The 11,249-nt window shown below is 37.5% G+C and overlaps 1 protein-coding gene across 1 annotated transcript; it reads right to left on the reverse strand.

Annotated features, from left to right (window-relative positions):
• Positions 1 to 4,164: 4,164 nt before the first annotated feature.
• Positions 4,165 to 9,353, reverse strand: LOC107637973 (uncharacterized). Its single transcript, XM_016341187.3, has 2 exons — positions 8,975 to 9,353; positions 4,165 to 7,987 (listed from the first exon to the last, which is right to left on the reverse strand). Exon 2 carries the CDS (start codon positions 7,408 to 7,410, stop codon positions 6,628 to 6,630), a length of 783 nt encoding a protein of 260 aa, XP_016196673.1. The 5' UTR covers positions 7,411 to 7,987; positions 8,975 to 9,353; the 3' UTR covers positions 4,165 to 6,627.
• Between the last annotated feature and the right edge of the window lie 1,896 nt (positions 9,354 to 11,249).

Consider the following 11,249-nt stretch of genomic DNA (forward strand, 5'->3'; position numbering starts at 1 on the left):
ATGAGAAAATTGGCAATGTTTATTGAGAATACTTTGCAAAAATATATATGACCTCATATTAAAAACGAAAAATCATATTTTGGTGGCACCCCACAATTTTTAACTTGTGAAAAGAAAAAACATCTAAAAGTAATTGAAGATTTTGTTTTGAAAACTTGATGAGGTGATTATGCTAAAAATAATTAGGAGGATGAATTAAACTTTTAATTTTTTAAAATAAATTAAAATTTTTAAATATTCATATTGTCAATCAAGAAGAGAGTTAAATAATAAAAAAACTACTTGGCAATTAAATTAAAAAAAATATAATTTTCTTAATATAATCATCTATAAGATATAAGTCTTATTACTTAGTGCACACACGCACAGAAACAAAGTAGTGGAATTTATTGCATAGCTACATAGCACATGATTATAGCTTATATAGACTATAAGTAGATTTAAATAAAATGAAACTTGATCAAAATGTTACTGGCCATACTAAAAGTAAACATAAAAGCATGGTATTCCATTTTATTAATGGTTATATTCAAACTAAACCATCAATACTCGTGTCAACAATTATTTAATATGGCAAGAATGTACTTATATATTCTATAAACTTTAGAAATAACATTGATCTCTCATTAGATTTATAATGAAAATGAACGATATAACAAATTTAATCTGTATATATAGACTACTTCCTAATGGATTGAAGTTGAGAAGTCTCTCAAAGTACTCTTTTGGAATTCCAGTTATATCACTTGTATAACAAATCGTTCAAAAGAATTGAAGATTACTACTTTCCTGCATCCAAGTCTGAAAAAAGCAAATGCTACCAATCCAAACCTATTATCCAAAGAAACAGATAGTGCAGAATTTTAATTTTTATAGATTGTTATAGACAAAATGTCTCTTAGCAAAATATATCATGATATGTATGGTTCAACTAAACTACTAAAAAAAAGATATTTAAATAGTAAACACACCAACAATAACACGAAGAGAAATTATAAATTCCAAAGCAAACAAAAATCCAAGAGAGAAATAGAAAAAAAAAGGTGGAACTAAGATGATAAATAACATAGATTAATGTGCTAAAGATACATGTGCTAAAGGCATTATCAGTTTAGCAAATCGACAAACACCATATATGCATTCCAACCCCAAAATTTAAGTTTCCTAGCAGCTACAAATATAGTATACACAATAATAATATAAATATACAATCATCATATCACAGGATTATATTAAAATTGATAACCTGTAAAGCAGCCGTTCCAAGTATAGAAGGCTTAAGGGCATTATAGAGACCACCTCAGCTCTTACTTTCAATTATCTGACAAAAAGAAGACAAATTTTATAATCAAATTAAAACATCATTCAAATCAGGATAAAATAAAAGATAACAAAATAAAAATAGGAGAATAAAATTAGAACTCAAAATCTAAAGAAGAATGCCACGAGCAGAAGTAGTGGCTGTATTGAAAGACTTAAGAAGCAAACCCTGTTTGTTCCTATTTACGATATTTGTAAGTAATGAATAATAATTACAAGTAACTTATTTACTTCAACAAATTTTCATTAGCCAAGATCATGTTACATTATTACAACTATAAGCAATTATTATGCTATTGTATAACTTGTTAATATAATAGCACTGATAAAAAGTAGCCACCACACATAAAATACAATGCATATAAGCAAAAAGAAACCGAATAAAGGATAACTATTTACAACTTTCATTTTAATTTGAAGAGTGTCAATTACAAAATCTGTTGCATATTATATATTTCTATGTCAATTAGCATGGCTATGAGAAAAGAGTGCATACAACTATCATAAGTTATTAGAAATTAACAACTATAATTTAAACTGTAAAATAAATCAATAAGTGAGCAAGTGAAAAAAGGATATGGGAGAGATAGCTTAGGCATTTTTTTTAAATCCAAAATCATGAAAGATTATGATGTAAATTTCTTTGTAATAAGCATTGAAATCAATTAAATAATATGATAATCCAAAATCTTTAAAGCCAAAATTATATCCCTCAAATGAAAAAAATTGAAACACAATATATAGACAAAAAAAATTAGCATACAATTCTTTCATAAACAAATAAGAAAGAAAGACAGGTATATAGAATCTTCTTACCCATTTAATTGCTCAAGGACTCTATCATATCAGATGTATCAATCACATAATAAGCAAGTCTTTCAAGAACTTCTTAGTCCTAAATCATTTTAGAAACATAAATGGCTATTTTTTAAAAAAAACTGGATGGACAATGCACAAAGTTGAATAAAGAGGACTAAATCACTAAGGCATCATTTGGTTTCAAAGACACAGACATAGAGACATGGATACACTAGAACATGTCCTGTGTTTGTTTGTTGAGACACAAATCTTTGATGGACACGTTAGTACACAAATATACACAAAATACATGTATTTAGTATACTTCCAAAATATTGAGACACAGAGATACAATCAATTAGACATAATTTTTTACTTTTTTACCCCTTATTAATTTGAAAAATAACATATTTATCCTTAACTCTAATTCATTTTCTCTCCCTCTCCTTTTCTACCCACTGATGATTGACCATTCTCCTTCCTCCCTCCTCCCTCCTTCTGCCGCATCTCGTCGTCCAGATTCGCTGCCAGCTACATCTTCTTGTCCAAATCCGCTGCCGCTGCATTTCCTCCTCGTCCAGATCCGCGCACCGCTGATGTGAGAACTATTGTCGATCTAGAATTTCACAAAATATAGGTTCGTTGCAAGTATAGCCTAGAGCAACAAACAATTCTCAATCAAAGCTTAATTTCAAATTAAAATAACTGAGATCGAGAGTATTTCAACCTCGGGTCGTTCTCCCTAGGATGCAATTGAAGTGTCACACTTTCGGTTGTGGGAAAAAAGGGGTTTTGAAATCAAAGAACGAAAGATTAAAAGAACTTAACAAATGAAAGAACAAAGAAATGATCAAAATTGAGATTAATGCAAGAAAAAAGGGAAACAAGATCAAAACTAGTGAAAATGCTAAGATATGCATAAAAGAGCCTTGACTTGGGAATGAGGATCTAAGGAATCCTATCATCTTTATAACCACAACTATGGCAACTATGATGAGTCAATCTCACTTCGTCAACCCCTAACATCGAGGAGTAAGTCAAGCAAGCATAATTGATCTTAATCCATAAGTCCTAGCTAATTTATCAAACAAGTTGATAAAAAGCTAGCGTTAATGAAAACAAGAGTCAACTAACTACCCAAGAATTACCACTAAATGTCGGACATTATGACTCTAGTATCCTAGGAACTCAAACCCCAAGCCAAGGTGTGAAAAATCTACTCAAAACTCATAATTGGCATTTTCCCAAACACCTTGTGTAAGGTCCCACATTGGTTGGGGAGGAGAACGAAACATGCCTTATAAGGGTGTAGATACCTCTCCCTAGTATGACGCGTTTTGACGAGTGAGTGTGGGGGATTTCGGCTATCATCCCTATCGTCAAAGGCAAAACCGATTGTAAGGTCCCACATCGGTTGGGGAGGGGAACGAAGCATGCCTTATAAGGGTGTGGATACCTCTCCCTAGCTTGACGCATTTTGACAAGTGAGTGTGGGGGGTTTCAGCTATCATCCCTATCGTCAAAGGCAAAACTGTGAGGCCTTGTGTGCCAAAGCGGACAATATCGTACTAGCGGGTGGTCTGGGCTGTTATAAATGGTATCAGAGCTGGAGCCCGGATCGATGTGCTAACGAGGGCGCTGGACTCCCTTAGGGGGGTGGATTGTAAGGTCCCACATCGGTTGGGGAGGGGAACGAAGCATGCCTTATAAGGGTGTGAATACCTCTCCCTTGCATGACGCGTTTTGACGAGTGAGTGTGGGGGCTTCGGCTATCATCCTTATCGTCAAAGGCAAAACCGTGATGCCTTGTATACCAAAGCGGACAATATCGTGCTAGCAGGTGGTCTGAGCTGTTACACCTTATGAGCATAAAAGTAAAACATGAAAAATTGCAAAGACAAATAAAAGCTATAACCAAAATATTCACAAAACCAACTATAAACAAGCAATCAAGCATATATAAAGCATAAAACATGAAATTCATCAATCAAAATTTCAAGAACTCAAAAATGCATATATTAACAAAGTACTTGAACCATAAGAAAATAAAGGCAAAAGTAGTGAAATTAAAGAGGAAATTTAAGAGTACTTACAAATGAGGAGCAAAAATCCAGAATCAAAGCTTGCTATAAAATGCTACAATAAACCCTAATTAAAAACCTAAGAGAGCTCTCCCTAATCTACACTACTCCTACTCCTACTATATGAAAAAATGTAAAAATAAAGTTCTAAGTCCTCATGTCTTCATAAGTGTTGATATCCCCTTCATATAGCACTTCAATTCAGCCTTCAAGCCTTCCGAAATTGGGCCAAAGGCCCCCAAAATCGCGGATCACGTGTTTCATTAATGAAACCATGTGCAGGGTCCTGTGCGTACGCACACTCTGCTGAATTTGGTTCCTGTGCGTAGGCACAGGTAGTTGTGCGCACGCACACGTCAGTGAGTGCTTCTCCTTTGTTTTCTTCAAGTGTTCTCTCTTGTACATGCTTCCTTCCACTTTCCATCAACCCATTCTTGCCTAAAAGACCTGAAATCACTCACAAAACATATCACGGCATCGAATGACATAAAAGTGGAATTAAATCACTAATTTAAGCACAAAATCACATGTTTTCACATTTAAGTCCAAATTAGGGAGAAATCACAAAAGTATGCTATTTTGGTGCTTAAGTGTAGGTTTATGTGATGAAATCCATCCAAATCAAGTCAAAATATCTCAGCAAATATGGACTCATCAATTCCCCCACACTTAAACAATAGCATGTCCTCATGCTAAACTAACAAGGAGAATGATAAAAAGGGGTAATCAACTTATTAAATGCAACTATCTATATGCATGCAAGTATAATATATACTATCTATACTTATCTATACTATAGTTTCCTATGAAATTGGTGAAAACAAACAATTATATTCCCAAGCAAGAGTATAGACCAATAGGGCTAAGCAAAGAAATAATCCAATGCAACCAAAATCTAGAGAATTGATTCAACTCATCAAAATGAAGCAACTTGCAAGAATTCATGACAAAAGAGATGGGAACATAGAGTTGAGTAATTGAACCCTCACTAGGTGTGTATATACTCTAATCACTCGGTGTCTAAGGGTTTAATCACTCAAGTCTCCTCCTAATCATGCTCTTAAGGTTTCGCTCTTCATCTAACAATTAACAAACAAGTAATGCCCGAATGCAATTATCATGAGTTGTAATGAGGTTAGGGCTAAGGTAAGATAGATATGGCTAAGTGGACTAAATTGATTTGAATCCTTGATTAGTTTAAGTATCCAACTCAACCTTTATCAATCCAATAACAAAAATATGCAATCCTAACCTTCCATCATACTTTTCCACAAACACTTATGTATGCTTTTTCATTCACACCACATATGCATTCCTTATTCATTCTCTTTTTTTTTTGGGGCAACTTTTGTCCCCTTTGTTGATGATTTTTTTTTTGAAAGTAAAAGTAAATGCATATGGTTATATAGTTCATACATGAGTGTTCCCATTTTTCAAAATTTTCAAGGAAGCACCCTAATTAAACATTTTCATTCACTACCAATGTTTTCCAAAATTTTTCCACACTTAAATATAACACACTTCTTAACCTAAGCTAATCAAGGATACAAATCAAGGTAAATCATGATTTTCTGCTTAAGGTTGTAATGTGCTAATATCAAGAACAATGGGGTAAATAAAGCTCAAAGGGGTTAACAATGGTAAATGTAAAAGGGTAGGCCATATGGGTAAAGTAAGCTTTTATCAAAGATGGCATCAATCATGCTTAATGCATTTAAAACATCAATTATTGGAAATAAAGAATCAAGCAAAACCAAGATCACAATCATAGAAGAGGTATAACACACAATGAACAAATTTAGTGGTTAAAATGTGTAACCACTCAATATAGCTCAAAGCTCACAAGGTATTTGTTCTTTCCTTTTCTATCTTCCATAAAAAAAATCATTCAAGCAGGTTTAAAAAACAATTTTCCAAATCAATTCAATAGAATGCCCTATAACAAAAGTTCTTGGAAAAATCTTTATTGTTTTTCACCAAAATTATTTCCTATATGTATGCATGTTGTGATGGATGCAAATTTTTTTCAACATTTCCTAGTTCTTCTCCTAATTTTCAACAACAAAAAAATTAACATGAACAATTAGGATCAAAATGAACTAAGCATATGCTATTCACATACATCATCCAATCGCAACCAATATCTATACTATATACCAAACAAAATAGAGTGCAATATCTCTATATATACCAAAATAGAAGTGCAATACTAAAGATAACTAGAAACGACTAATATATATACAAAAAGTACTAAAATGTAGTGCATAAGTCAAAGTACCAGAAATATTCACCAAAAGCATAATAAAATTCAAAATAAACTAAATAACAAGTGTTGAGGAGAGAATATTTACACCCAAAAAATCGTAGATCCTCCCCCACACTTAAATGATGCATGGTCCTCCGTGCCAAAAAATTGGACCGGGGGTGGTTAACTCAGAGAATCTCCACCAGCTGATGGTGGTAGGTGCTGATGACGCTGATAAACAATGATAGCACGGGTCGGCTCTGTGGTGGTCTCAGCTGCCAGCTCCTGAGCGGCATGGTTAGTTGGCTCTGCTGCTACCTCTACTATCGGCTCAACTCCAGCTATCGGCTCCTCAACTCTCTGAATTATTGCCTCCTCAGCCCTATCCTCGGCTCTCTGCTCAGTGGGCTCAACTGCCTGGCCAGCTTCAGCTGCTGGCTCGACTGCCGGCTTCGCAGCTGCAGGCTCAGTCTCAGGCTCGGGCTCTGGTGTATCCGGAGGAGGTAGCCCAGGGTCTCTACCCTCAAACTTTGCCACAATCCACTGAAAGCGGCGAGCGTTGCGGCGCTCGAAGCGGTGGATGGCCTGAAGAATCTCCCGACCCAGCTCATAAGGTGTCTGAAGTAGGGGTGTGGGTTCGGAAGGTGCAGGAGGTGCTGAAGACTCTGCTGATGATGGTGGCTCAGTGGTCTTCCTCTTCTTCTGTGGTGGCGGTCCATCATACTCCCCGTATGGCAGGTATGGCTGGTTGCTCAGGAAGACAGACGTCCGGTCTATCGGGCGTCTCTCCATCCCAGATAAAGTAGCCAATCTGCTGATCATCGAAGGGAAGGGAATGTTATACTTCTGCATCTGGGTCATCTTCCACATCGAATCTCTGATAAGGGGAAGAACAGAAATCCTCTTCCCCTCCAGAATAGCCCAAAGAAGAACGGCCACATGGACGCGAATATGAGTGGCATGCATGCTCGGTAGGATGTAATCGACAATGATCTACTGCCAGATCCTTGCCTCAGGATGTAAGTCAGAGCACGCTATGCTTTGCAGGATTGCGTTCTCTCCTCTGTTGTATTCCCAGCGGGCCTCAGGTAGGCCAATCTTCTTCAGAACCACGTCCAATAAAAGCTTGCCCGATGTCAAGTCCATCACTATTTTAGGGTAAGCATCATTGGCCAAAGAAATATGCAGAATCTGTAAGAGGGCCTCTAAAGCATGATCAGAGGTGTCTAGGGTGACACCTCTCAGAAAAACAGTGGTGGCCTCCCTCTTCAGCAGATTTCCATAGAATTCTTTGACCTGGTGTTCATTAATTTCCACCGGGTCAAATTCTACGAACTTCCACTAGTAGAAATCAAGTCGGTTATGAATGAGTTCCGCATATTTATTCGGTACATTGAGCTTCCTTTCATAGTGGAAGGCTTTCTTTTCTAATTTTCTGTATTGTTCTTGGGCCGTTTCATTGATGAAAGTATCCGGCTGAGTGCTCGGACGTGCAGGGAAAGGAGCCAAGGGGTTGGCTTTCTCCTTACCCTTGCGACGCATCCTGCAAAAGACAAAAACAGAATACAACTTAGGAGAAACATATAAAAATCACAAAACAAAGAGGGTATAATCAAACAATTCAAATTAGAGCCAATAAGATAAGTAGACACTTAATTGAGGAAAACATAATCAGAAATAGTTAAATGCTCAAAAAGAAATGAAGTTTTCCACATCAAGCAACCTAAGTAACATATAAAGGAATAATTGAAAATCAAAGCAAAAACAACTTAGGTATAATCAATGCAAGTGAATTGAATCAAGAGAGATTGATTATTGCCTAATTGTGCATTTACAGTGTAAGATTCAATCAAAATTCAGCACCAAGAGAATAATCAACCTGTCAATGATAAGCTCACTTATTCATGTTAAAAGTGGAAAATAATCAAACACATACAGCACTTGTTCACAAAGCAATAAGTTGAAAAAGTTCAATTTGAATTGCTCAAAAACTCCAAAGGAACAATTGGCTATATATGTGATCATTTATGTTCAAAATCACATGAATAGGATGTTCAGTCAATCCACTAACACAACATGATATGCACTTATAATGCACCAAACAAAATGATCACAGCTGCAATTTCAAGTTCAGTTTGGTGTTCAAGAAAAAATAGCATGAAATGCATAATCAAAATTCATCTTATCCATCATCCAAAATTACCGAAAATTGTACAAGTATGAATTAAAATGCCAAATGTAAACAAAATTCAAAGCCTATGTTGATCAGACAAGGGAATCAAATAAAAAACACTCATTCAGGCAATAAATCATGCAGGTTGTGTGCAGGAATTTCAGGCAGCATTCACAGTTCATTTTCAAGCTTGAAGCAACCCAGAAAAAATTTAAAACAATCAGCCAACAACAATGTTCAATCCAAAACATAGAAATCATCTAACCTAGGGCCTCCTAATCATTAAAACAGAATTTAAAAGCAGTGAAAATAAAGAAAAGAAAGAAGCAGGACATGTAGGGGGGAAGGGAATGGAACCTGCGATGTAGAAGAAGGGAGGAGGAAGGAAGAGGAGCGAGGCGGAGTCGCAGCGACACAGAAATCTGCCGCTGCGGGTGGTTGCTCGCCGGCGCTGAAGAACGCAGATTAGGGCCGGCTGGTGCGGAGACTGGGGTTGCTGTCGCGTACAGAGGGGAAGGAGATGGGAAAATGGAGAAAAAAGAGAAGAAGGGAGATAGAGAGAGGGCGCGACGGTGGTCGCCGGTGGTGGCGTGGCGGTCGGACGCAGGTGGTGGCTGTAGTGGTGGTTTGGGTTGAGTGGTGGTGTTGCTGCAGAGAAGAGGAAGAAGAAAGGGTTTGGAAGAAAGTGAAGCGCGAGAGGGGTCTCTTTTTCGAATTATCATTCAAAAAGTGCCACAAGGCTATGTGCCGACGCACACAAGGGAAAAAGGACGAGGTATGAGCGCGCACAGTCGCGTGCGGGCGCTGCGAACAGAATGAGTAGTAGGACCTGTGCGTGCGCACAGAAAAGTGTGCGTGTGCACAGAAGGGAAAAGAGAGATTGTTCCCACACACAAGTTGTGCGGGCGCCATGAACAGAAGTGTTGCTAAATGAGGTGCGTGCGCACGAGGCTGTACACACGCACAGGGACTTTACTTTTTTTTTTAAAAGAAGAATAGGGTGAAATGTGCGTACGTATGCATGATGTGCGGATGCACAGGGAGAAAAGAGGGTGGTGTACACACGCACAAGCCGTGCGAGTGCTGTGGACATAGTGGATGTTAAGGGGGTGTGCATACGCACAAGGCTCTGCGTACGCATAAGGAACAAAAAATAAGGGGCGTGTGCGCACGCACGATGCTGTGCGTACGCACAGGACTCTGTTCCTGCAACAAAAATTATGCCTCTAAGGCACCAATGATGACATCCAAAACAAGTTTTCAAGTCCCAAAACATTAAAAAACTTCAAAAACATATTATTCCACAAAAATTACCTAACAAACATCAAAATGAAACTAACCAACCAAGCAAAATAACCAATTATTCAATGGATAAAAACTAAAAGAGAGAAAGTTAGAAGGATATTACTGTAAGACCCAAAACTTTTGAAAGATCTTGTTATGAGTCAACTTCAGTTTATTTATTTATTAAAGATTTTAATTTTAGAAATTATTTTATTAAAGCTAACTAAATCAAGTTTTGATAATTAAATTAGAAATTTTATCTAATTTTATAATTATTGGATAATTTCCATATTTAAATTATAAAATTTAGGAATTGTAGAATAATAAGAATTTACATGGTTTGATTTAAATAATTGTGATTTGAAAACTTAATACTTTAATTTTTATGAATAAAGAAAATTAATTATATTATCTCTAATTATCGAATTAGAATATTTATTTGAAAATAATTTGTAAGTTGAAAATTAAATAGTATTTTTTTAATAAATACTAGTGTTGGGTTAAAATAGGTTTTCAATTATTCTATTACTCTTAATTTTATAAAATTGTTATATTACTCATATGAATTTTACCTTAACTCTAAATTTCCAAATAAAACCCTAATTGAAACAATAATCCCTAATTCCTTCTAAGCTAATCCTAGCTGCCCTTGTTTCCCCTTTCTAATAAAACATACGGCAGCAACAATAGAAAGCAAGAAAGAAAAAGAAGAAAGAAAGAAATGGTGAGGCCAGAGAGGAAGAGATCTGGGGGGAGGAGGGACGGGAGACCGGGAAGGAGGGGACTGGGAGCAGTCGTCACTGCCGCGCCGCCGCTCCGTTGCCTTCGCGCCGCACCACCATCGCAGGAGAGAACCGAGGGGAGAGAGAGCGACGCATTTCTAGAGAGGGAGCTACTGCCGTCTGCACCGCCGGACCCTATTCGCGTTGCTGTCGCCGATTGGTGGAAGGGAGGAGCAGAGTGCGCACAGAGGAGGAGAAGTCGTTCACCACTGCCAAACCTCCATCGCAGCAACTCGCTGCCACTAAAGCTCGTCACTGCTGCTGTGCCACCACCGCGGAGAGAGGGAGTGACGCGATTAAAGAGAGGAGGAGGAAGGAGACCCGTGCGCCGTCGGAGCCAGTGTCGCCCAGTCGCCACCGTTCGTGCCTCGCCGTCGCCATTCAAGCCACTGCCGAGTCACCGTCGATGAAGCTTCAGCCGCCGCCATCGATTTTCACTGGGGAACAACCGTCGTGCCTCTGGTTGTCGGAATCACGGACTGGAGAGAAGGGGGCTGCCTCTCCTATTGCTGCTGCTTCGTTCTTTTATCGTAAACGGTCTCTGTTTTCAGTTCTATTGAATTCAA

The sequence above is a fragment of the Arachis ipaensis genome, chromosome B4, assembly GCF_059453495.1.
Source record: "Arachis ipaensis isolate K30076 ecotype BB chromosome B4, ASM5945349v1, whole genome shotgun sequence".
Lineage (NCBI taxonomy): Eukaryota > Viridiplantae > Streptophyta > Magnoliopsida > Fabales > Fabaceae > Arachis > Arachis ipaensis.